The sequence below is a fragment of the Elephantulus edwardii genome, unplaced genomic scaffold, assembly GCF_000299155.1.
Source record: "Elephantulus edwardii isolate Elephantulus edwardi_28Jun2011 unplaced genomic scaffold, EleEdw1.0 scaffold00037, whole genome shotgun sequence".
Lineage (NCBI taxonomy): Eukaryota > Metazoa > Chordata > Mammalia > Macroscelidea > Macroscelididae > Elephantulus > Elephantulus edwardii.
Window position 1 is genome coordinate 17,420,699 of NW_006399787.1, and position 27,166 is coordinate 17,447,864.

General features: G+C 42.5%; 1 protein-coding gene across 1 annotated transcript in view; it reads right to left on the reverse strand.

Annotated features, from left to right (window-relative positions):
* SMOC1 (SPARC related modular calcium binding 1) overlaps positions 1–27,166 on the reverse strand; it is a 251,084-nt gene that overhangs the window by 141,944 nt on the left and 81,974 nt on the right. The window contains exons 2-3 of the mRNA XM_006884738.1: positions 3,076–3,241; positions 1,689–1,801 (exon numbers count right to left, since the gene is read on the reverse strand). Coding sequence (XP_006884800.1) covers positions 1,689–1,801; positions 3,076–3,241 — 279 coding nt within the window. The remainder of the gene's footprint in view (positions 1–1,688; positions 1,802–3,075; positions 3,242–27,166) is intronic.

The following is a 27,166-nucleotide window of genomic DNA, read 5'->3' on the forward strand; positions in this document are numbered from 1 at the left end:
GGGGGGGAGCTCTGGTAGCCTAGAAGTGGCAAGAAGCGGTACTGCAATCCCAAAGGCACACAGTTCAAATCCACCAGATACTTCACTGGAGCAGGAGGGGCAATCTCTTCCTTGTCAGCCGGATCAGATTTGACAGTACACAACAACAACAACACTACCAATACAAGCCCATAATGAGTTGTGCTGCTAACCCAAAGGCCATGCTCCTCTGGCAGTTCATCAGCAGCTCCAAAGAAGAGAGATCTGCAATCTCCTCCTGTTCAACTGACAGACTGAGAAATCCAGCAGAGTGTCATTAGGAGTCCTCCTCCACAGCAATGAATTAATGACTCCTGTGGACTCAATGGTATACCCATCCGATTACAACGCACCTCTCTATGGACTATGCCACCAGGCTTACGGTGAAATTTAAACAAGAAAAAGGTACAAAGGTACAAAGTACCTTTCTCAGAATACTGAACCAAGGTAAGTATGAACCTCTGAATCAGAGTCCTTGTTGTACATTTTAATCAACTTGGAAGTTTTTTTTTAAATCTGGATACTCCATCCCCATACCACCACCCTTGCCTCTACAGTCAGCCAGAAACCAACTATCTAACTGCTTGAAAGAAATGAAAGCCCGAGCCCCTCAGACCAAGGCCAGTTTATGCCCTTGACCCCAATGATGGTGACTTAGAGAGAAGCTTTAAAATGCTAAAGCTGGTAGATTCAAGCTAGCTGCCGTTAGGTGAGGAATGCAACTGCCCTGCGGATTTTGCCACCACAGTCCCCAGATGCCACTCTATCCCATAAAAGGAGTCATTGGCATTACAACCATCTCAATCACTTGCTAGAGTTCATTCTTCTTTGCTGACAGACTTAATGTAACCAACACAATCTCCTGGCTCTTGAGGAAGTGTCTGGTTTCCTAAGCTCCACCAGACTACAAGCCACACACTTCTGGTGTTGGAGGAAGCAGCCCAGAACTTTACTAAGGAACATCTCACAGTCCTACTGCTGCCTATGTTCTCAAAATAATCTGTGCCAGCTGTGACATCATCAGTGTCATTTTTCTACAAAGCACTACGTAGTACTACAGAAGACTATGAACAAAGACGGACCTGCCTGAAAAGAAACTTGAAGACCAGAGAGCTTGTGTGTGTGCACAAACAAGCACATGTATGTACGCACGTGTCCACACACCCGTGCACACTTAAACACACCCGTGCACATGCACAGGCACGAGATGAACTCAAAGTCAGCACCACTCTGTGAAGGACTGGAGGTAGGTGAGAAGGGAGTACAAATAATAACAGCAAAGTAATAAACAGCAAAGGGAATAACGGGGTTGCCCATGGAAACTGGCATGGAGAAGAAGAAACAATCAGTCTACATTTGACAGAAGAGAAAAACGCAGGTCTGGCCCTCTGAGGAGACAGCCAGCAGGGAGGATGGGGACAGACCATGCCAGTCTCCTGGCTCGGACTTCCACGATGCTTTGTAGGACCCATTGCCAATTGGCAAAGGTTTGTGTGTTGGCAAAGGTTGGTGTGGAGGGGCATGAAGGGGGTTGGGGGAGGCAGGGATGAGAAGGTGGCACAGAAGGGAGCTGAAGAGCTCCTTGTGAAGCGGTTTCCTCCCATTCTCAGGACGCTTCGTCTCTGCCTCAGTCCAGGAACTGGCCCTGAGGAGGCTGAGCCAGACCTCACCTGGGTAAAGGAGCCGTCCTCGCCACACTCTGGCACAAACACAGCCTCCTGGGGCTTCTTGGCTTGCTCCAGGGCCTGAGCCCGCTCCAGGCGACACTTGCTCTGGCCAGCATCTAAAAGGGGAGAAGAGCATATTTCATATTTCCCTTGGATTCCACACTGGAGCCATGGAGCAGAATGGTTGCCCAGTTCTAGACAGGCTGGGAGAAGTCGCTGTACCTGTGTGAAGTTCACGTGCAATCCATGGGCCTTTCTAACTACGAACCGGCAGCAGCTAGTGACTGACTCTCGGTCTCATGTCCCTCTTAGAGACAGTATGTGTGTTTCATATTTATAACAGTTTTGACCAATTTTTTTCTACCAAGTACTCTCACCCCCAGTTGAAGGGAGAAGGAAGCATTCCACTTCCATTATTCTTCGTTGGACTTATTTAAAAACACACAAATAAAAGCCTAGTCAGTTCATAGAGTCCCAAAGTTGTTTTATAGTTCAATAATTGCCAGTACTTCTCTGAAAAATCAAATGTTCTAGGGCAGCTTGTTGTTATGTACCATAGAGTCAGAACTGACTCATAGCTAACCCTCCAGGGGACTTTCAGAGCCAGGAGATCTCATGGGAGGATACTGTGTGTTCTCTCACATAGCAGCTGGGGGATTCGAAGCGTGTGCCTTTGGTATGGCAGGGAAATGGCAGCGAAGCTCCATACCACTAGACCACCAGAGCTTGCTTGGCTTCCCACAATTCCTGTGGTGGTTCTCAGCAGGCCAGGGTCATGAACCCACATCTGCAGGCCCATTAGAGAAATGGGCTGGATATGGGAATAATGGCATTCATTGTGAGAGACGTTAGGGAGTATTGAGGACTGTGACAAGCAAACTATTATCTCCTCCTGTGTTAGAATACATCTTTCACCTTAAAGAGTAGTTACAGTTTGTTTCCTTTTAGAAACACAGAGCTAATATTATCAGAACTTGCTCTTTCTTCCAAAGAAGCACACACAAAAATAGATCTTTTTTCTACTTGATCTCCCAATTTTTAAATGCTGTCACAAATATTTTCAATGTTTTGAAACATGTAAGTAAACCAAAACAAAGATTATCTGCTAGCTAGCAATTTGGAATCTCTCTTCAGGAGCTAGAAACACAGCTTGGCACCCAAAATTCACTAGCTAGATAGCAGCACACGTCAGTAAGCCCTAACCTGGGGGCAGTGGTTCAAGTTGGTCATTCCTTCAGGCAGATCAATGCTCTTTATTCCTTGGTGGAAAGGGTGGAATGTGGGGTAGCAAACCAAGTGGACAGATCCACGCTAAGATCCCCAAAGGGAATGCTCAGAGTTGGGCGACCAGGAGGCCCTCTGAGAGGTAAACAAGAGTGCCTGCACTCACCTTTGCATCTGCCTCGATGGACTACAGCCAGGGCTGGGTCTCGGCACTTGGCTCGCTGGTACTCACACATGGATTCATAGGACCTGCCATCGGAGGCACAGATGGGTTTGGGTTGAGTCCGGGAACAGTGGAGGTTGCACTGAGCGTCCCGTTCACTTATTAGGAACTAGGTCAGGGGGGAAAAAAGAAAAAGTATAAAGGTTATTTTTGCAAGAAGAAAAAAAAGTGATGACAAGTCTAAGACTAACAAAACTGATTCGCTCTCAGAAAGCAAATGGAACAGATCCAACAGTGTAAGAAGACCCTCGGGAAGGCAGATGATCAATCACAATGGCTAACCAAAGCAGGCGTCCTGTCTGCATCATAAGAACAATATGATGTTTCATGGTGACTGGCCGTGCTACGTAATTCAGAGCTCTGGTGGCATTGTCTGGAGAGAGCTGTCTTGCTAACTCAAAAGCTGTGCGTTTCCGGTAGTTCAAATCCACATTGAGCTCCAAGAAAAAAAGATGAGCAATGTCCTCCTGTGTGACCTACAGCCTTGGAAACCTGATAGGAGTCAGTTATAAGTTGGTTCTGACTCAACAGTAACAACGGAGAGAGAGAGAATAAATAATCCACATGCATAGTCTCACGAGTACATATGACAACAATGAGAAATAGGAACTATTGGGGTTTTCTTATTGTTGTTTTTTTTAAAAATTTTATTATTATTAATTTTAATGAAAATTTACAGAGACTTTGGATTTCCATGGATTCATTGTTGTATTTTTCTCCCTACTCACCCCTCCCTAAAAAGAAATTGGAACTATTGTACAGGCAAAACACTGAAATCTAAGGAGATGTAATTTGTTCAACATTACACTGCTAGGAAGTGGTGGAAGTGTAATTTAAACCTCACTCTACCAGAGGTTAAAATTTTCACCACTACTGCATTCTATCTTTTTTGTCCATGTAACCTCTAATTTTGGGTCTACTCTTAGATCGTTCTCAAATAATTTCCTCAGCATACAGATTGAATAGGAATTAAGAGGCAATCAAGGAATGCAGCCTTCAGTATGGATTGCATTTCAATGTCAAGAAAACAAAGATTCTTACTATTGGATCGATAGGCAACATCATACTGGATAGAGAAAAAAAATGAAACTATTAAGAACTTCATCTTACTTGGATCCACAATTAAAACCCTTGGTACCAGCAGTCAGGAAATCAGGAGATATATTGCATTGGGAAACTCATTGGACCAATTGACAGCATCAGGATGGATGGTGAAGAGATTGAGATTGTTCACAGCTTTAGTTTACTTGTCAACATTCTCAGCACCAGTAGCCAGGAAATTAAAAGACGTATTGCCATGGCAAAGTCTGCTGTTATAGGGACCTCTCCAAAGTACTGAAGAGCAATGGTGACTAAGATGTGTCTGATACAGGCCATGGTCTTTGCTATCACTTGCTATGCATCAGAGAGTTGGACAATGACTAAGGAGGATAGAAGGAGAATTGATGTCCTTGAGCTGTGGTGCTGGAGAAGAGTATTGAGGGTACCATGGACTGGTAAGAAAACAAACAGATTCATCCTGGAAAGGGTCAAACCAGGCAGCTCCCTGGAGGCAAGGATTCTAAGGCTCTAACATATTAGAGTTTGGACATATTGTAAGGAGGGACCGGTCCTTGGAAAGGGGCATCATGCTTGGTAGGGTGGAGGGACAGCGCAGGAGGGGAAGGCCCTCTATAAGGTGGATTGATTCCACAACTGGGGTAATCAGGATGGGTGTATCGGAGACAGTGCAATTGGCACAGGACAGAGCAGAGTTTAGGGCTGTTGTACATAGATAGGGTTGCTATGAGTTGCAGGCAACTCGACAGCACATAACAACAACAACATCGACCTCTCCAAATTATAGAGGAGTAATTATGTCAATTTGAGGACTAAGGTGTATCTGATTCAGGCCATAGTCTTTCTTATCACTTGCTATGCATCTGAGAGCTGGACAATGAATAAGGATGATAGAAGAATGAATGCCTTTGAACTGTGGTGTTGGAGAAGAGCATTGAACATCCTATGGCCGGCCAACAGAACAAACAAATCTGTCTTGGAGGTGCTGCAGCCAGAGTGCTCTGTGGAGGCAGGAAATACTACAGGCATGTTGCTGGGAGGGGTTATTCCTTTGGAGAAGGACATGATGCTTGGAAAAGTAGAGTTTGCAAAGGAGAGGAAGGTCCTCAACCAGGTGGAGTGATGGTGACTGCTGCAATGGGTGCTAATGAGAGTGAGGATGGCACAGGATAGAACAGGGTTCAGATCTGTTGTTTATAGGATCTCTATAGGTCATACTTTGACTCGATAGTACCTAACAACAACAAGAACAACTTAGATTGTTTAACTATTAGGTGCTATTGAGTCAACTACAACTCATAGCGATCCTTTGAACGTTTCTGAACCTTGCCCTATGCTGTGCCTTAAAAAGGGGAGAGAGAACAACAAATTGTTGCACCAACTTCTGTGATACTTATTCAATAGATAGCCAAACTGGGGAGTTTATGAAGCATCCTCAAATGTATTTGACCATGAAACCTTTTATCTATTAGCTACTGGTAACAACTATAGAATGCAGCTGAAAAGTGATAATGGGGCCATACAATTCATGTTGTTGCTGATGCTGTTAGGTGTCACTGAGTTAAGTATGACTTATGACAACCAAGCTACTCCTTGAAGGCAAGGATTCTGGGGCTTCGTCTGACATACTTTGGACATGTTGCCAGGAGGGACGGGTCCTTGGAGAGGGACATCATGCTTGGGAGGGTGGAGGGGCAGCGCAGGAGGGGAAGACCCTCTATGAGATGGATTGATTCGGTGACTGGGGTCATCGGGATGGGTGTGTCAAAGGCAGTGCGGTTGGCGCAGATTAGAGCAGGGTTTAGGGCTGTTGTGCATAGGGTCGCTATGAGTCGTAAACGACTCGACGGCACGTAACAACAACAACAACATAAAAAAACAGACCTAAACCTTTTCCTATCCTGTGCCATCTTCATCCTTATAATCTCTAACATAACTTGAACCCATTGCTGCATTCACTGTGTCAATCCATCTCATTGAGGGTCTCATTCTCTTTTACCGACCCTCAATCTTTCCAAGTATAATGTCTCTTCTAAGGAATAACCTCTGAGGAACACTCTGGCTATACTTTTTCCAAGACATATCTGTTTGTTCTTCTGGCATTTCATGAGGTATTCAATGCTCTTCTAAAACACCACAACTCAAGAGCATCAATTCTTCTTCTGTCATATTTATTTCTTGTCCAGCTCTCAGATATATAGCAAGTGACTAAAAAGTCCATGGCCTGAATCAGGCACACCTTAGTCTTCAAAGTAATATTATTGCTTCTCAGTAATTTGGAGAGGTCCATGACAGAGGACTTGCCAATGCATTAAGTTTCCTGACTACTGGTACCAGGAGTGTTGACTGTGGATCTAAGTAAGAGGAAATCATTGACAATTTCAATCTTTTCTCCATTTATTATGATGTTACCTATTAGTCCAACGGTGAAGATTTTTGCCATCTTGATGTTGAGATACAATCCATATTGAAGGCTATAGTTTTTAATCTTCTGCAGCAAGCATTCCAAGTACATGTGCTTCCATTTAATAACCTATTATACTTGTATGGGTCTTGAGAATTGGGCCTACTTTAATTCATCTTCTTATAGCAGCATCCTGGGCTCACTGAAATCACGTGTTTCTGTGCCACATGCATTTGCAGGCCCTTTGTGTAAAGCAAACAGATGAGAAACTGCTGATTTTCTTTTCTAGAAGAGTTGAGGGGGGTTAGGGTATATGTGCGAGGTGTCTAGAGGCAGTTCCACTCTCTTTAAGGGAGTTTTTAACAGAGTCTACACCTTTCTGCTTATATACGGACTAAGGTTTAAAGCCCACCGTTTGTGTTCCCTTGACCTCAGGTCTGGGTGCTGACCAATCAGCCTCGTGGGGGTGCGCACTTGGGGGCTGAAGCCATTACCTGGGCCTTTTCAGAATGCATAGTCAGTTTGGCCCTCTCTGAAGATTCCTGGGCTCCCACACTCACACATTAAACCTGAGTCCAGCCAAGTCCCAAAGGAACATGCCCTGAATGTGTCAAGGGACTGCAGTATTTGGAATAGAAGTAAACAATATCCTAAGTCACATTGGGGTGCCCATCCTTCACCGGACTGCCGCACTGTAGAGGGATAAATTGACAAGGCTGCCAGGGGGTGGCAACCCTCAACCCCTACACAGAATCCCTGGCACCAATGTCCCTGCTCATAACCCTTCCCTGATGCCCTGCTCTTGCAGTAAAGCAATGCATCCTTCATGTGCTCTCCCAGGCCTGGCAGAATCTGACCCGAGAACCCCCTTGGGCCTCAGCCCCTGATACATTACCTTCCCTCTTGCTTCTGGTCAGCCTGCTGGCCCATTTCTCTGTCTCATGAGCTGATTTGCTTTTACCTCCAGAATTCTGTGCATGCTGTTTCTTCACACTTCCCTCTCAACTCTTACTTCAGATTTCAGCTAACATCACATCGCTGCTTCTGGACAGCTTTTCTAGACTCTCAGAAAGGGCGAATCTACCTCCACTTTATTTATTCTTCAGGGCTCCTAATATGTTTTTACTATTAACTTATTTGCATGATTTTAATACTAAAGGAGTTTCCAATTCTCAGATAATGTCTATTTTGGCTGTGAACACATACTCTATTTGGGTACTCAACTATTTGCTGGATAAATGCATTTCTTGAGTGGAAACTCTCACACAAAATTATGTCAAAATCAGCTGCTATGACACAACAATGCTGCCTCTCCAGATATGGTGTCAGAAACCCTAAAACTGGCTTTTCTAGGCATTGTCTTAGCCACATTGCGGTGGGGGACATGGTCTCCAAAATCTTAACTGTAGACACATGGTCTTGAAAGTTATTAAAAGCTATGGAACCAATATAAAATAGTGTTTTCTACACTGTGTAAGGTGGTGATGGTGGTGGAGAGATTGTGAAGAGACTGAGACTGCTGTGAACAGACTGTGGCAAGGTGCAACCAGAGGAACGATGGAGATAAAGGCCACAATTAAAGGTTTTGCTTGCTGTAAGATTGAAGGGAAAGCTGGCTTGTAACTGATCTGAGATAGTTTGTGGGATGATTGAAGAAACCAGAGGCTTCTTGCATTTGTGCTGTTGAAGTGACCTGGACTTTCACTCATTGGAGAATTGTGCCTTGTTAATGTGACTTTGGACTGCCGGATTAAACCTGGACTTGCATTGAGATATTGTTTGCCTCCCTCACTCTCCAACCCATTTCCCTAATAAACCCCACAACTGTGAGTAAAGTCTGTGTGCCTTGCAATGAACATCACATCAAACCCAGTGATTTGTAAGAAAAAGGTAGAGGATCATGGGGTGGGGGAAGTGGCATGTCTGACTTTGTAGCTAGTTTGGTACCATGGATATTTTTGATAGGGAAAGTTCCCCTTTATGAAGTGGGTAGAAGTCAGATTTGGTCACACTCACATTGCAACTGTTCCTCTTACTCCATGTTTCTGGCACCCGAGGACATCAGTTCTGGTAATCCCCTATCCCCATGTTGTGACCTTTGCCCTTCTCAAGTGCTTCCCTCTACTCTTGTACTGACACTGCATTCTGGCATAGGTGGTCCACAGTTTCCTGTTTTTGCTCCACCTCAGAACTTTATCTGAATGGGTTTCCCCTGTTTCTCTCCGTTAACTCTTCTGTCACTACATTTTTTTCTTTCTAGCCCATGACTACAGAAAATGTGGAAACCAAATGTGGAACTGAATAAGGCAAACTTAGGAAGAAGCCCTGGCTTCTTAATGGGACAGGATTTGTGCAACTGGTTTTAGAGCTGGCCTTGAAATCTCTCTTTCTGCCCTCTGTCTTGTTCCCTCACATGTCTTCCTGAGCCATCTGCAGCCTGGACATGTAGCCCAGGCCTGGCTGTAATTCTCCCAGGAAAACAGCAGACAGTGGTCAGGGGACTCTGGTTTCCGGGCCAATCAGAGCGGGGGGTGGGGGGTGGGGTGGGGGGTGTCTCACAAACGTCCAAGAACAAGCCAAGACATTGCCTTTATGCAATGCTTTCCTTGTGTGTGGACATCTGTGCTATCCACTTGAGGCAAGTTTTTTTGCACACCCACTATGACAGGCTCTTCTGCCATGTGGATGAGCAGGAGTCTTCGAGCACCATGCCCTTTATTCTCATGATCAGACAATGACAGACTATTTGTACCTCTTACCTTCTGGAAAAACCAAAGTTCTTGTCTTCAATCTCAGAGAGATTCTGTAGCATAGCAGTAATAGATTAATTATTCCATAAGGAATCCTAGTAGTAGAACAGTGAAATACTCAGATGCTAATAGAAAGCTTGGTGGTGCAAATCCACCCATGACTGTGCAGGAGAAAACCATGCAATCTGTTTCTACAAAGATTAAAGCAAACATAAAAAAAGAAACAACCAAAGCCCCTACTGGACAGTAATAATCTGCCTCTTGAGGTAGTGATGAGTCAGAATTAATTTATACAGTAATAATAATAAACCCATCACTGTTGATACCAACTCATAACAACCTTCTAGAACAGGCTAGAACTGTCTCCTACAGATTCTGAGGCTGTAAATCTTTATAGAAGCAGACTGTCACATCTTTCTCTTACGGAACAACTGAGGAGCTCAAAGGGTTGACCTCTCAGCTAGTGGCCCAGTGCTTAACTACTGTGTCACCAGGGCTCCAGAGTTGAGCTATGGGCCATAAATTAATTTAAAACGGGTTTCCTCTGCACCAACAGAAACACATCACAGCTTGTGTTAAACTTAAAAGGAAGGGAAATGAGTTGTCGGAAAACAGGTTAAAGAACTTCAAGAAAAGGTCCCACATATGCCAGCAAACTGAGACCCTTCCCACCTTCAGAATAGCTCCCCAAAGATTCCTGTGCAGAAATTCCTAGTCCCTGAGGACAAATAACAAGTTCAGAGATGGTATTGGAGCCATTGCTAAAGAACAAATTATAAAACTTGCTCCTAAATCATGATTAATCATCTGTGACGTCTTATCTTCATCTGTTTCAGTAAAAAAAAAAAAAAAAAAGAATATTTAAAAATGTTTCTCATTGGTTTCAGTGGCTCTAAAACAGGGCTTTAATAACAAGACTATGTCTGTAGAGGTCACCCAAATCTTCAGGGTCTCAGGCATCATTTCAGGTCCACAAACACTGAAGACAAGGTACCCTTTCAGCTTGTTCATCCACCTGGCCACCTGCTCAAGAAATCAGTAAGCCGGCACAATTGACGGGCCTCACCCTGTGCCAGACACAGGAAGCAGAATGCGACCAGCATAGTCTCTGCTCTCACTGCACTGGTGAGGACCAGAGGCAAGCAGGCCATTCTCATACAGCAGGTAAACACAATACCACAGAGGACTTAATGCTAGGGACTCTGGAATGCCACACAGACACAACATCCAAGCAAATTCCTACAGTGATGGAAATGTTCTGTATCTGTGCTGTCCAACCCAGTAGCTACAAGCTCCATGTGGTTAGTAAGCACTGAAATGCAGCTAACACAGCTGTGGAATTAACTTATTGGTGGCATCTACTTTCAATTACCAACACCCACCTGTCAGTCCGTCATATGACAGTGCCTTGAGGTTCCTACGATGCTGGAAGTTATACCTCCTGTATTTTAAATATCAACAAGGCCACTGATAATGGACACATTTAGACAGAGCTTTCAGACTAAGAGAAATTTAGAAAGTTAAAATAATAATAATAATAAAAAAGCCTGGCCTTTTACTTCCAAAAATTAGCCAATCAAAACGTTATGGATCACAAGAGACTATTGTTCAATACCATGCTGGCAAATTATCCCATAGGTTTGAAGTACTCTAAATATACAACTCCATTCCACTCAACACACTGCTGTCCAGTCAGATCCAAGTCAAACTGACCATCTAGAGGGTTTCTGAGACTGCAAATTATAATGAAACAAGACCGCTGGACTTTTCCCATGGAGCAGCTGGTGGGTTCAAATCAGAGGCAGTCTTTTGGTCAGCAGTACACCACTATTGTTGTTAAGTGTCATCAAGTCAAGTACAATTCATAGCAACCCAATGAACAATAGATGTGAACGCTGTCCTATCTTGTACCATCCTTAGCAACTTTAAATACATTTGAGTTCATTGTTACAGACATTGTATCAACCCATCTTGTGGAAGTTCTTCCTCTCCTTCCCAAGCACAATGTCCCTTTCCAAGGAATAATCTCCCCTAGCAGTCAACCTGACAACCATAACAACAAGAATATGTGCAAAATACGCAATACAAAGCTCCATCACCTTTGCTTCCAGGGAATATGCGCGTTATTCTTTCTCCAAGACATATTTGTTCTGTGGAAGTTCATGAGATAGCCAGTACCCTTCTTCAATACCACAACTCAAAAGCATCAATTCTTCTCCTCTCATCCTTATGTACTAGCCAGTTCTCAGATACACAGGAGGCGATTAGAAGGGCTGTGGCTTGGACCAGTTGCACCTTAGTCTTTAAACTGACATCATTACTATTCAGGACTTTGGAAAGGTCCTTGACAGAAGATTTTAACAGTGCTATATATAGGCCCTCTATGAGGTAGATTGATTCAGTGACTGGGATAATTGGGATGGGAGTGTCAGAGACAGTGCGATTGGCACAGGACAGAGCGGAGTTTAGGGCTGTTGTACATAGGGTCGCTATGAGTCGCAGGCGACTCGACAGCACATAACAACAGCAACAACATATGTCTCCCAATCATCTGGCTGTTGAAACAAAAGGTGTTGATTGAGGATCCAAGCAAGACTAAATTGTTGACAATTTTAATCTTTTCTCCATATATCATGACATTGCCTATCGGTCTAAAAAAAGGGGAGTTTGGTGTGTTTTTTCCTTGATGCTGAGATGTAATCTGTATTGAAGGTAACAATCCTTGATCCTCTGTAGTGAGCATTTTAGATCTTCCTCACATTCAGCAAGCAAGGTTGTGTCATCTGCGTAACACAGGTTATTGAGTCTTCCTCCGTTATTGTCACATTTGTCTTCATAAAATCCAGCTTCTCTAATGATTTCCTCAGCATACAAATTGAATAGTTATGGAGAGAGGATACAGCCCTGACACACATCTTTCCCGGTTTTAAACCTGCAGTGTTCCATGCACTTCTCTATGCACTGGAGAAGCTCATTATCGGCAGTTAAAACCAGGTGAGATGCTGACTGTGGAACAGAACAGTAATTGTTCATGTGCAAGTTCAAATTGAAGCTGAAGAAAATAAAAGAAGGTCCACAAGAGCCAATATATGACCTTGAATCTAACCCACTTGTATTTAAAAACCATCTCAAGAACAGGTTTGAAGCATAAGACACTAAGAATAGAAGACCAGATGAATTATGGGATATCAAAGGTATCATTCACAAAGAGAGTAAAAGATTATTACAAAGACAGAGGAGAAAGAAAAGACCAAAATGGATGTCAAAAGAGACTTGGAAAATTGGACCACAGTGTTGAGAAGCCAAAGCAAAAAGAAGAAATGTCAAAGTTAAAAAGTTGAACAGAAGATTTTAAAGGGAAGCTCTAGAACACAAAGCAAAGTATCAGGATGTGCAAAGAGCTTGTTGTTATCAACCACCAAGTCATAACTGACTCATAGTTGACCCTCCAACAAGTTTTCAGAGGCAGTTTACTTGCACAAGAGGACATTGCCCATCTTTCTCCTGCAAAGCAGTTGATGGATTTGAAATACATGCCTTTGAGATAACAGCACATCTCCTTACTGTTGGGCCACCAGAGCTCACTATGCAAAGAACTGGAGATAGAGAATAAAAAGAGGAACATTCATTCAGCATTTCTCAAACTTAAAGAACTAAAGAACAAATTCAAGCCTTGAATTGTAATATTGAGAGATGCTATGCCACAGAAGGTCAAAGACTGTAGCCTTCAATATGGATTCAAGCTCAATATTAAGAAAACAGAGATTCTCACCACTGGGCCAGTTGGCAGCAGCATCATAGACAGTGAAGAGAGTGAAATTGTTAACAGTTTCAACTGGCTTGACTCCACAACCAACATTCTTAGTACCAGCAGCCAGGAAATCAAAAGACAAATTGCATTGGGAAAGTCTGCTGTCAGAGACATCTCCAGAGTACTGAAAATCAATGATATCGGTCGAGAAACTAAAGTGTGCCTGATTCAGGCCATGGTCTTCACAGTTACTTGCTATGCATCTGAGAGCTGGACAGTGACTAAGGATGATAGGAGAAGAATTGATGCCTTTGAGTTGTGGTGCTAGAGAAGAGTATTGAATATACCATGGACTGCCAGGAGAACAAATAGGTCCACTTATGAGAGAGTGAAACCAGGCTGCTCCTTAGAAACAAGGATTTTGAAGCTCTGTCTCATATACTTTGGGCATGTTGCCAGGAGGGACCAGTCCTTGGAGAGGGATATCATGTTTGCAACGACGGAGGGACAACACAAGAAAGGAAGACCTTGAAGGAAATGGATTGACTCAATGACTGGGGTAATGAGGGTAGGTGTGTCAAAGACAATGAAATTGACTCAGGATAGAGCAGGGTTCAGAGTTGTGCATAAAGTCGCTATGAGTCGTAGTCAACTTGATGGCACTTAACAACAACAACATACGACCATAGCTCACTTTAAAATATACATTGACCACAAAAATGGAGTGGAGCACACCACAAATTGTGAGGATAGTGTGGTACCAGGCACTTTCTATCTGTTGTACGTGAGGGTGCAAACGAACAACAATAACTTCCATTCATTTTCACTTTAATAGCCATAGTTAATGTTTAGTGGCAACAGCACAGCTAAAGTGTCAACAAGAAAGCGGGGGAAACAGCTATTTTCCTCTTTTCTTGCAAGGGACAGAAGACACAAGCTAGAAGTCTCCAGCCTCAGCCTCCAGCCTTTGTCTGGTCACTGGACACACAAACAAAGCTCAGAGTCTGAGTCACTCTGCTGAGACATGAGCCCCAGGTCACAGAAGTCTCTTGTGGCTTCAGAAGCAGCCATGGTTGGTGGAAATTTTTGGTGTTGGGCAAAGAGACAGTGACTCTCCCCTGCAGCCAGCAAAACACTGAGCCATCTCCCTCCAGGGGGAAATAGTATTTTTATAAAAATTCTCACATATATTCCCTTCCTTCTTTCTAACCAAAAGACCACAAAAACAAAATAATAATGATAAATTGATTGCACAATATGGAACCCAGACAAAAGGGACTAGGACAATTGTGTGTCTGCAATTGTTCCCCTAATCCCATCCTCTCTCCTTAGGGAGTGAATGACTCCAAAGCAAACACACACTACTTTTTGTGTAGTGCTCACATTCACAAAGTAGGACAAGCACTTGATATCCATATAAACAACCCATCCTTCTTATTGAAAAAACAAGCTACTGACCGGCTGCTTTGGTCAAGGAGAATATTGAGTTATTGTTTTAGGTGCTATTGAGCCAATTCTGACACAAAGTGACCCTACAAAATTGAGTAGAACTGCCCTACAGAATTTTCCAGGTGTCAAACTTTATGGGATCAGATTACCAGGTCTTTTCTCACACAACTGCCAGCGGGTTCCAATGGTCAGCTTGTCAGGTAGCAGTCAAATGCTTAACCATTGCATCACCAAGGCTGTCTAGACACTGGAATAGATGAAATTTATGTTAAATCAACAATCCCTCCTATCTAGAAGGTAAGCAAGTAATCTTTTCCCTTCAGTTGCCATCAGCCCTAAATGGAAACTCTGCCACTGTCCTTTCTCAGGGAGGTCACCCCAGTATCAGAAGAAGTGTTAGGTCTGAATGACTACCAAATTTCCATGACAATGTATGCACAACAGAAACAGACTAAGGTTCTATCTACAAGGAGACATTTACTTGTTTAGAATATGGAATGAATCTCACTGTCTTAACTGTTAGTACAATACTGACAGCAGCAACAACTAAAACTCTGAACAGACTTTTCGGAAAACATGCATAACTCTACAACTTTCTCAGATATAAAGTGACCCACTCACTGGATTTGGGAAAGTAGAGGTCACAATTTTTCTTCCTTTTTTATTGGTTTTCATTCACTAATTTATATACATTGTGTTTCATACACTCATTCATATACATTGTGTTACGTAGAATTAATTACTATTGATCTGTGTCTATTATTCTTTTTTCTTATGAGCTGTGGGCTAGAAGCCTCTTGTTTAGAGCCAATCAGAGCCTGGTGCATGGGCCTGAGTATTGAAAAGTTGGCTGAGTATCAACTGAGTCTTCCCTTTGAAGGCTCATGTGTGAAGCCACTGGATTCTGAAAGGTAGGTTCTTCTTGTTTTGGTTGAAGGTCAGGTGTGAACTGTTTGTTTTTATTTCATTCTCAACTGTGTGAGCTGATTGGATTTGCTGGATTTGGCTAACAATGAACCGTGGGCTAGAAGCCTCTTGTTTAGAGCCAATCAGGGCCTGATGCGTAGCCCTGGGTATTTAAACATCAGTTTGGGCCCATGGGCTTGCAGCCCTCGGGCCTGGTGTTAATTGTGTTTGGAATGAGCATTCCTTTAACTGGTACAGCACTGGTCTGTCAATTTGCTGTACTGAGGTAAACTGGGGTTGCTATGATAGTGAATGCTGTGCCACAGGTGTGTCAAAAGCCAAAATGGTGACTCATGGTGGACAATGTTTGATGGAGTGCCCAGATTAAGATAGGCTTGGAAGCAGGAGTAGCATCCACTTCCTAAACATATCTCTGGAAACTCTATGAACTTAGAAAACTGACAATAGTTATAGAACAGGGTTCAGGTCTTTTGATCATTGGGTCGCTTGACTTGATGGCGCTTAACAACAACAACAATAAAATTTTTATTTTATACTGGCTTACTTACAAAGTTCATATATATTATTTTTCACACTAGGTCTTTCCTATTTCCCTTACCCACTCCTCCCTCCACCAATCAAATTGTGTAACCCTATGATTAACCTCACCCATTATCCCCACTTATCCTCACTCCTCTGCTCCCAGCCTCCCTGACTTGGATCCTCATACATGTTCTACAATAATGGTCTTACGTATTTGTCCTTATGGGATTAAGTTAGGTCACTTACCATAATGCTCTCCAGTCCCACCCAAGTAAGATAGTGATTTACAAAATCATGGCTCCTACATTCTGTGTACTATTCCATCATGTGAATGTACCATAATTTCTCAAACCATTCGATTGTGTTTGGACATTTGGGCTGTTTCCATGTTCTTGTGATGGTGAATGATGCTGCTATGAACATTGGTGTGCAAGTCTTTGTTTGTGCCTCAGTTCTAATTTTCTTGGGGTATATTCCAAGCAGTGGAATAGCTAGATCATATGACATTTCTATGTTCAGCTTTTTGAGGAAATGCCAAGCTGTCTTCGAGAGTGGTTGTACCATTTTACGATTCCAAGAGTTCCTATCTCACCACATCCTCTTCAACAGTTACAAGTTCTGTCCTATTAAACTTTGCCACTGCTATTGGGGTAAGGAAGTAGCTCATTGTAGTTTTGATTTACATCTCTCTTATTGCCAGGGATATTAAGCATTTCTTCATGTGTCTCCTGGCCATCAGAGGGAAAGCAAGAACAAACCACTTACAATTGCCAACCACAAATTGAGATACTTGAGAGTCAACCTAACTAGAGACACAAAAGATGTATACAAAGAAAACTATAGAATATTTCTGCAAAACACAATAAAAGACCTAAATTTAAAAAAAAAAAAAGTGTCCTGTGCATGGATAGGAAGACTCAGTATTGTGAAAATGGCAATCCTAGCAAAAGCAATCTACATAGTCAATGCAATCCTAGTATAGAAACCAAATTAATTTTTCAAGGAGATCAAAAGAGAAATTGTCAAGTTTGTTTAGAGAGGAAAGAGACCTCAAGTAAGAAAAGTACTTCTGAAAAACAAAAATGAAATGAGAAACATATCACGCCCTGACCTCAAAACACAGTGGCAGTAACGAAAACAGCATGGTCTTGGTATAATGATAGGCACATAGACCAACGGAACAGACTTGACAACTCAGAAATGGACCCAGCTGTCTCTGGCCAACTGATATTCAACAAGGAAATAAAACTTATCAAATGACAACCTCTTTGATAAATGGTGCTGGCAAAACTGGACTGCTACCTGCGGAAAGCTGAAGCAGGATCTACATCTCACATCATGCACAAAAATCAACTCAAGGTGGATCAGAGACCTGGGAGTAAAGCCCCAAAACATAAAGTTCATCAGAGACAAACTGGAATCAAGCTTAGATTACCTAGTCTATGGTATAAAGAGACTGCCAAATTCAGCCAGAAATGCACAATCTGGAGAGGATAAAATTGATGAATGGGACCTTCTAAAGATTAAATCTCTGTGTGCATCAAAAACTTTTTCCAACAGAGAAAAAAAAAATATCTACTGACTGGAAACAAATATTTGGCAGTACAATTTCAGAAAAAGGTCTCATACCAAAAGTTTGCAGAATCCTACCGGGCCTCCACAAGAAAAAGACTGATAACACAATTACAAAATAGACAAAAAGAAATGGAGGTCACAATTTTAAGCAGCAAGTGGTGATACCCTTTATGATAACATGCTTAAAATCACAGGTTAATCTCAAAGTAATGTAAATTTTTCCTTTAATAAATTCATGCACAACACAATGTTATGGATCAAACTGTGTCCACCAAAAAGTTGTGCCAAATCTTAAGTCCTTTACTTAAGAAAATTGCCTTGTTTGATCGTTGACGGTATTATCAATTGAGAGAAATAATACTGGAATAGGATGGTGACTTTTATTTGATTTACTCATTCATTCCTCAAACATTCATTGAACAATTTCTTTGGGTCAGGTACTATATTAGGTTCTGAGAATAAAATGGTATCCTGTGGTAACCAGAGCCCATATAAAAGAAGATATACAGAGGTAGAGAGAGACAAAGGAAAGATGGGCATGTGACAATAGATGTAGACTCTACAAGAAGACAAAGAACACCAAATATTGCAAGGAGCCACTAGAAGCTAGAAGAAAGGTGTGGTAGGTACAGTTCTTCTCTTAGATTCCTAGATATAATAATAACTTGGGTAATAATACCCTGATTCTGACCTTCTGTGAGACAACGAATTCTTGTCCTTAGGATCCATCAAGCTTGTAGCCCAATTAAACTAATACATACAGTTTCAGACTCTCACTTTATTATTATATTTCCTTCTTGTTCTTAAGAACCTAGACAGCAGAGCACACACATTCAACAGTTTCTACAAAGGCCATTTATTATATTCTAATTATATTCTTTATGTGTGCAATCATTCTCATCTTCTCTCCTATATTGTTCCTCACCCATTAACATAAATTCACTGTCCTCTAAGGTTCCCTCTAACCTTCCTTCTTTGATCCCATGGAGATAGTTTTTCATCCTTCTGTTAAATTACCCATGGGATATTTATCACTTACCAGCAGTTTCAGTTTCTCAGGTAAACTGTGAAACTACAATCCCAGTTGTTATAGATGCTGTCTTCCAAGAACCTATATAATTGCAAGAATCAAAGAAACAGGCCTCACCATCAATCCTATCACCATAGTCTTATTGATACAGGTTTTCACAAAAATATATCAAAATCTGTATTAACTACAGACTATTTTTTTCTTGATTTCAACATGCCTTCTGTTACTGAAAACACATGCATCATCAAGAAAACTCAAAACAAAATAATTAGGTCATGAAAAAGTTAAAAGTATACTTCTTCCAGAAAATATATTTTACTAGTTAAGTTGAACTATTGTTTGGTTTTAAAAAAGACTCTAAGATTTTTTTTTTTGAAGATTTAAAGATATCTCTGGGCAATAGTTTCAGAGGTTCTTTTAAACTTTACAGTTCTGGGAAGTCTGGAGTCCATGAAAATTTGAAATTCTGTTCCATATTTTTCCCCTTTTGGTCAAGATTCATTAAGTATTTTTAGTTCATTCCTTTACAGCTGCAAAATACACTATTCTAAACTTTGTGACTTCAAATGATAGTTTGCCATTTCTCACAACTCTGTGGTTTGGCAAGGCTCAGCTGGGAGCTTATTTCCCCCCATGCATTAGTTGGCATTCTGTTGGGAACTTGCCTATGGCTGGAGCATCCACTCTGTCTCTACTTATTGATGCTTTGAGGTCAGTGGAATGGTTGGAGGTTAACTAGACCTCTCTCTCCCATACACCTCCTTCCTTATTTGATCTAACTGAATTCAGACCTTTATCTGATTCTCACCGTTGGGCCAACTGGCAGCATCACGACAGATGGAGAAGAGATTAAGATTGTTAACAAATTCAGCTTGTTTGGTTCCACAACCAACACTCCTGGCACCAATATGTAGGAAATCAAAGGACAAATTACATTGGGAAAATATACTATCAGGGACCTTTCCCAAGTACTGATGGGCAATGATGTCAGTCTGGAGACTAAGGTGTGCCTGATACAGGTTATAGTCTTCACAGTTACTTGCTATGCATCAGAAAGCTCGACAATGACTAAGGATGATAGAAGAAGAATCAATGCCTTTGAATTGTGGTGCTGGAGAGGAGTATTGAACATATCATGGACTGCCAAGAGAATAGACAGGTCTGTCTTTGAGAGGGTGAAACCAGGATCCTCCTTGGAGGTAAATATTTTGAAGCTTTGTCTCACACACTTTGGGCACATGGCCAGGAGGGACTGATTCTTGAAGAAGGATATTATGCTTGGAAGGGTGGAGGGACAGTGCAAGAGATGAAGAATCAAGATGAGATGGATTGATTTAGTGACTAGGATAATGAGAGTAGGTGTGTTGGAGATAATGAGATTGATTCAGGATAGGGCAGGGTTAAGAGCTATTGTATGCAGAGTTGCTATGAGTCGCAGGTGACTCAATGGCACATAACAACAAACAGCACATGCATGTTTAACTTTTTGCCACCAATCTAACATGCCATACTACTTAAAATTAAATTTCTACACTGCCACTGAGTTTACAATCCTAAAAACTAGACATTTTTATCTTTTAATACCATCATCCTCTTCTTTGGAGCTTCTACTGCATTTTGGTCATGCTTTTGTTGAAGCATACAGTATATTGCATTAGGATGCCTAGAAATTATTTTATTTTATTCCTTTTTATAACCATAGGGTCTAACACAATGGCTGACCCAAAGCAGTTGCTCAACAAATTTTTGAAGAATTAATACCAACCTTTACCTAAAATTTTTCATAAACTAAGGATTTTTTTGTTGTTGTTCTGTTTCGTGGTGTTGCATCTGACTCATAGCTGACCCTCCAGTGGGTTTTCAGAGGTTGTAAAATCACATGAGAGGAGACTGCCCAGTTTTCTTCCACAGAGCAGATAATGGGTTCACATTGCACGTCTTTAGGTTGGCAGTGTAATCCCTTACCAGCTGGCTACCAGAATTCCCTAAACTATGCATATGAAGCTCATCTTTCTGTCAGTTACTATGTAAATAGATGCTCTTTGTCCAACAACCACCAAAAGCTTAATGTTCTCAATTATTCAGAGTAACAGCACCTGTTTTATTCCTTTTTCTTTTCTTTTTTAAAGAGCATTTGTTAGCTAAGCAGTCATACATTAAGCACAGTACTTTTCCCTTCAATTAAAGGAACAGAAAGAAAAATCTCTAAATTGTTAAAGAGAATGTACCAGAATATGTAAGAGAATACTCATACAGCAACGGCAGATACCACTTACTGATGATGGAATTTCTTCCAATAAACCAAGTCTTAACCTCAGATTCCTCCTCACTCAGTTCCAGCTTCCACGACCTTGGAGATAATTCATGCTTATCCATTATTCAGGCAAATAATCTAAGACACCTTGGGTCACTATGCATGATATAAGTCTCTGTCATGGTAGAAAGCCTGGACAAGTTATCAGTCAATGTGGTTAGCACTCCAGTGTTTCCAGCAGCTACCATACACATCTACTATATAAGAAACAACGGCCAGGTGATAAAACAGTTTTCCCTTTGTTTGGTACCCTGCGTTCATTGTTCCACAAAATGAAAGTTATATATAATGATCGCTTTTCCAGCCCAACATGCAAATGCCTATTCAGAGTGAGAAGAAGGAAATACTTCCTACTTGTGAGCGCCTAGACTCTTAGTCAGGCAGAAATTGTTACTCCATTCTGGTGCTCCCTCTTGCCTAAGGATTTTGCACACAGTAGCCCTTCCACCTAGAAAGTACCTCAGAAACTCAGGTTTCATCTCTTGCATCTCAGTGAAAATGCATTTCACTGAGATGTTTGATTCCAAAGTAGTCAGGACCCCTCTGGTGAACTCCTGTAACACCATCCACTTCTGCTCTGTGATCCGTGCCACAACAGTGATTGACTAACCAAGTTCTTGATTATATATTTCTTGCCCATCCTCCATTAGACTGTACGCTCCCTCCAGGCAGAGGTAAGATGTGGGTAACTCATTGCTGAATCACCCTGCCCAACATTGAGTCTTGTCCAATAAGAACCCCCAATAAAGAAGCCTTGATGAAAGAATGAGGACGAAACTGGGGCCCAATGAGGTCAAGCTATTCACTTGGTTGGTCACTGCCATGGATGACAATCTGTGCACAATCGATTCTGTGCCACCTCCAACATCTGTGATAAACTAAACTGCTGGGATCCATGAGATTTTCACTGGCTGATTTTTCAGGTCAGAGGGTCTTTTTTCCTAGTTCCTCTTAGTCTGGAAGCTCACTGAAACCTAGCAACACATGAGCCTCCACTAACAGACAAGCAGAACCTACATGGAAGAAGAGAATTCTCCCAACAAACCACCAACGCCTCCTCCTCTAAGTCTAGCTAAGTGAAGAAGACCCATATTCTTTTTTATTACACTACACTGTGTACCTTGAATTTTCAGTCTCCAGCTCCTAACAAAGGAGAAGAAGAGACTCTCCCATTGGTAGTTCTGGAAGCAATGGCAGGACCTGGTGATAGGAATGAGAGGGTTCTCTGGCAGTGACCCCTCTGGTGGACAGATGTAAAGAGAAATCCCCCAAGAGAGGGTAACTTTGCTGTCAAGTTTATACATCAAAGTCCTGCCTAAAGTTTTAGAACTTACACACACACACACACACACACACACACCATTTCTGGGAGGTAATTCTGATACTGACAGAGGGAAAGGCCATTCTTGGAGTCAACACCTGAAACAAGAAGTAGGGAATCACATTCCAGAGGTTCAGCTGCAGCTCAGCCTCTTAACTCTCTAGCCCAGGGACCAGCCAGCTCTTCCTACCTTGCTTTCCCATCTGCAAACCTAGGAATGAAGAGTGGTCTCACATTAAAACATCACTCACCCACCCACTATCTAATCTATCATCTGCACTGAAAATCTACATCTTGGTTAAGATTATCCCGCGCTCACCCTTCCCTGACCCCAGGAGCACTGCATTTACACAGGTGCAAAGGAGGGCCCATCACTCCCCTTCAGAGGGGGACTAGGAAGATGGAGGAGGGGAGATAAGGGAGGTCAAAGGGAAGCGGAGGTCCCCTGTCTCAGCATCTGCTCTTCTTCTGCACACCTCCACTGTGGGGCCTGACAACAGCACACCCCGATTAAAAGGCTTTTCACACTGTTGAGGGAAAGCAGACGCCTCCCTCCAGCTGTTCCGCAGCTGGAACCACTTCTGTTGTTTTAGCCAGGAGAGGCCTGACCTTCGTCACCCCAGTCCCGCCCCTTTCCCAAAGGAGGAATTCAGTGGTCACTCTACCCTGTCCGGCCATCGACCCCCCCCTTCCACCTTGATTGTGCCCCCCCACAGCATGGGGATGACAAGTCAAGACCTTGAGGAGGAGGCGTCATTGTGGGAGCAGCAGAAGGTCAGTGGGTTTGGCAAAGCAGCTGGACTCTGGGTCCAAGAAGATCCTACCAGAAACGGAAAGATAGAGCCTGTTCCAATGCTTCCAACTCGCCAACATCCCGTGGGCAGCCGCAAATCCATGTCCCACAGAAGTCTGTGAGAAAGGACGAGCTTAAATGCCAGGCAGGGTCCAGGTAATCAAATTTCCAAAAATGGAAGCATAATGCAGAGTGAAAGAAGCCAGATTCAAAAATCTACATATTATATGATTTTGTTTACATGACGTTCTGGGGAAAGGCAAAGGCGATAGGGGCAGAAATCAGATCAATGACTGCCGGACACTGGATGTGGGGGAACACTGCATGAAGAAGACGTGGCAGTGATGGAAATATTCTATATCTTGATTGCAGTGGTGGTTAAAGGCTGTGTAAATGTGCTAGAAGTTGTCAAAGTGTGCACCGTAGAAGGGGTGAATTGTACTCTGTGTATGTAATGCCTCAATAAGCCAAGAGAAAAACATAAAACACAAAACTAAATGGGAGAAAAAGGAACTCCAAAGAATTTCAGCTTTGAAGGGCATACCAAACCTCCCATGGGTAGTTAGAGCGACTTCTGGAGATTTCTCCGCCCATCCCCTTCAATGACCAGGCATCAAATTAGGCACATTGGAGGTTATGAAAATAAACAAGAACACAGGCCCTGCTCCCAAAAGCTGACCCAGTTGCAAAGATTGGCGAGCATCCAGCTAATTCCATAGGGACTGCATTTTTGGAGCCAGCAGCCAGGAAGGAAAGCCAATCTCACAGACAAAAGAAGAGAATGTTTGAAAGTGGGAGGCTGGTCAAGTCCAAGATGTGCAGTGGGCACAGGCAGGGCTCAAGAAAACAAAAAATGTAAAGCAAAAGAACGGAAGGAAGGGAAAAAAGAGGCATTCATTCAGCAAAGGATTACTGAGCACCTGTTATGCCCTGGAGAGATGTTTGTGTTGGGGACAAAACAATCAAGCCAGAGCTGCAATAAGTAGAACAGTATTGTATACACCATGCTCTCTGGGGTCAGAGTGAGAAGCTAAATCTGACTAGAAGATCCAAGAAGACACCACAGAGAAGGAGTCATAACTGAGTCTTAAAAGACTTGAAAAAGTCCTCTCTCTGGTGGCTTAGTGGTAAGGAATTGTGCTGCCAATGAAAAGGTACACAATTCTAATCCACTATCTGCTCCACATGAGAAAGATGAATAATCTTCTCCTGTGCAGTTTACTGCTTCTGAAAACCCTCTGGTGAGTCAGGAACGGGTCGATTCTGACTCAACAGTATACAACAACAGCAGTGACTGCTGACAATTGCTCTGATTTGAATTCCAATGGAAGGTCCTGGAAAGAATCAGAGAAATTTTTGGAATAACACTCAAAATTGTAAAATGATATTGGACTTAGGGAGATCTGGTGGCCTAGTGGCAAGAAGCTACACTGTAATCCCTAAGGCGTGTGGTTCTAATTGTTCTGCTGGAGAAGGAGAGACAATCTTCTTCTCTGTCAGTCGGATCTGACTCAAAGGTACACAACAAGAAAGAAAAAAATCAAGGAGAGATTGGACTTACTGTTCTGACAGAGACTAAACTCTCAGACGACCAGTAGTCAAACAATAGACAGAGCTATAAGGTAAATATTAACACAAGGGAGCAACTTGTTCCCTAAAACAATCAAGGACAGGAGACAAAAATGGCAGCATTTTGCCATAAACAAAGCCCGGGAGGTAGGACGGGGGAGAGGGAAAGAAGAAAATGAGAAACATAGTGAAGAAGTAGGAAGAGAGTGTAACATAATGGGCTTGCAGGCAAGGTCACAAAATAAAATGGACATAAATTGTTGAGTACAAAATTACTTTGCTCTGTGAAATTCACTCAAACTACAATAAAAAGGTTTTTTTTAAAAAAAAAATTCTGCAAGGAAGAAAGAGAATCACTGAGAAGCAAGAGGTATCTAAAAAGGCAAAGCAACAGATATCTAGGAAAGTAAGGTGATACACTCCTTTCTAAGCAGATTTTAGAGTGATAATTTTTTTTTGTGATTTTTTTTTTTTTAGAGTGATAATTTATGAGCAAAATAAGGTTCTAGAACCAGGTTAGGGGCAAGGTCAAGGAGGGTCTTGAAAACCCACAGCTGTCTTTCTTTTAAAAAATTATTTTATTATTATATTTTGTGTGTGTACCGTCAAATGGGATCTGACTGGTACAGAAGGATATTGCCCCTCCTTCTCCAGCAGAGCATCTGGTGGATTTGAACAGCAGCTTCTTGCCACTAGCCCACCAGACTTCCCTTGAAAACCGTAGCTGTCTTTTAAAAAAAGAATTCAAAGTGAAGAACAATTATAACTTTTTTTTTCATACCAGAACTTTGGAAATGTCTGGAAGGAATATGAAAGACAACAGGAAGGTCAACTAGGAGGTTACTTACTACACTTGAAGGTAACCGCAGGGAGAATGGAAATGAAAGGTCACATTTGAGCGAGGGGTCCTAAATGATGAGCTTGGCCACACAGTAGCTGATGAGCGTTAGCAAGCCCATCAGCAGCCCCCGGGAACCGCAGCCTCAGCAGAGGCTAGAGATGACACACAGCTCAGCGTTAGTTTTCTAAACCCAGTCCTCCGCATCCCCACACACTTGGCCTTCTTCCTGTAAAAGATCAAACCAGTTGCCAGTCAAATCAGTTCAGATCCCTCACAATCCTACATGTATAATCTTCCTTGACACAGTTCTTTAAAAATGAAGCATCAGGTCTTTTACTGAGGTATCTCTGGGTGGACTCAAACCTCCAACCTTTTGGTGAGCCGCTAGTGATATTAAACAGCTGAACTTCTTCCTAGGAGCTGGATAATCCTGTCAGAAAAGCAAGTGCACCAAGTGTTATTGGAAGCAGTTGGTTGAAACGGGCATCAAGTATCAAACAACTTGGATACCCATCGAAGGTGATCTGTGCACTCCATCACAGCCTACAGCATCTCCACAAGGAAGAGCAAGGTGAGGTGTCACAAGCATTCATCTTGGGGAGAAACAAAGATAAATGAGGACAAGAGGAAAGACACATATTTCTCTGGATGAAAAATCTTTCAGCTTAAGTACCTGGTAGGTTCCCCACTTCCTTGGTCCCTTCTAGAGCATCAAGCCTTTCCATCTGAGGAAGGAAGCGTTTAATTTTGTTTCTTGCTTGGCAGCCCCATTCACTAAATAGAGAACTCGCAAGGAGCTCGGAAAGGCCACCTGCTCACGTCCCACTCTCCATCCTTCAAACTCTGCTACCAATGTAAAGAAAAACTCTTCTTACTCCAAACCAAATAAACAAAGCCTGTTCAGGGAATTGCATTTTTAACTCCTCTAAGTCCACTAGAGGATTAAAGATGGTTTAAGTTATGATATAACAAGATGCCACAAAGTTGCCTTGTATTCAGATGCATGCAAAACTCCAACTCATTGCCATCAAATCAGAGCCTACTTACTATTGACCCTCTAGGGAATTCTCAGAGGCAGTAAATTGCACAGGAGGAGGCTGCCCATCTTTCTCCCTAGGAGCAGCTTGTGGCTTTGAGCCACTTGCCTTTGAGTTGACAACACAAGTCCCTATACGCTTGGTTGCCAGAGCTCATCAGCCACATACAAGGGTCTGTGATTACAAGAGAAGATGTAGGCACACGGGGCTGGCAAAGGCAAAATAGACAGAGGAGGAATTCCACTTTAGTCACAAGTTGGTTTTATTCTAAGCGCCCTGCCCTTCATCCCATGACACACGTCTGGAAGTAAGGCTTGTTAAATTAGCACCACCACAGCTCCACCTGGCAAGACCGGTTGCTCCTTACGAGGTTATCCTGAGTACTGCAACATGCTCAAAGGGTTCACCAGGCATTACTAAGAACAGGAAGACTTCACACATCTTTGAGCTTCCTGATTAGCTGTACTGGGTCCAGACACAACTCTGCAGTCCCATCCCTGACCCACTCTAACCAGCCCCAGCATCACTACTAGGGTTTTCTGTGACCTGTCGTTTACAACTGAGGGGATGAGGAAGGAGCTAGAATAGAGATGGAGTTACTGACAACGGAGGAGATGGCCTGGGCTTGGCCCCAATCCAGCTGGGTGCTGGGCAGGGACTGAACGCCTCAACTCGGAAGGACAAGATCCTAA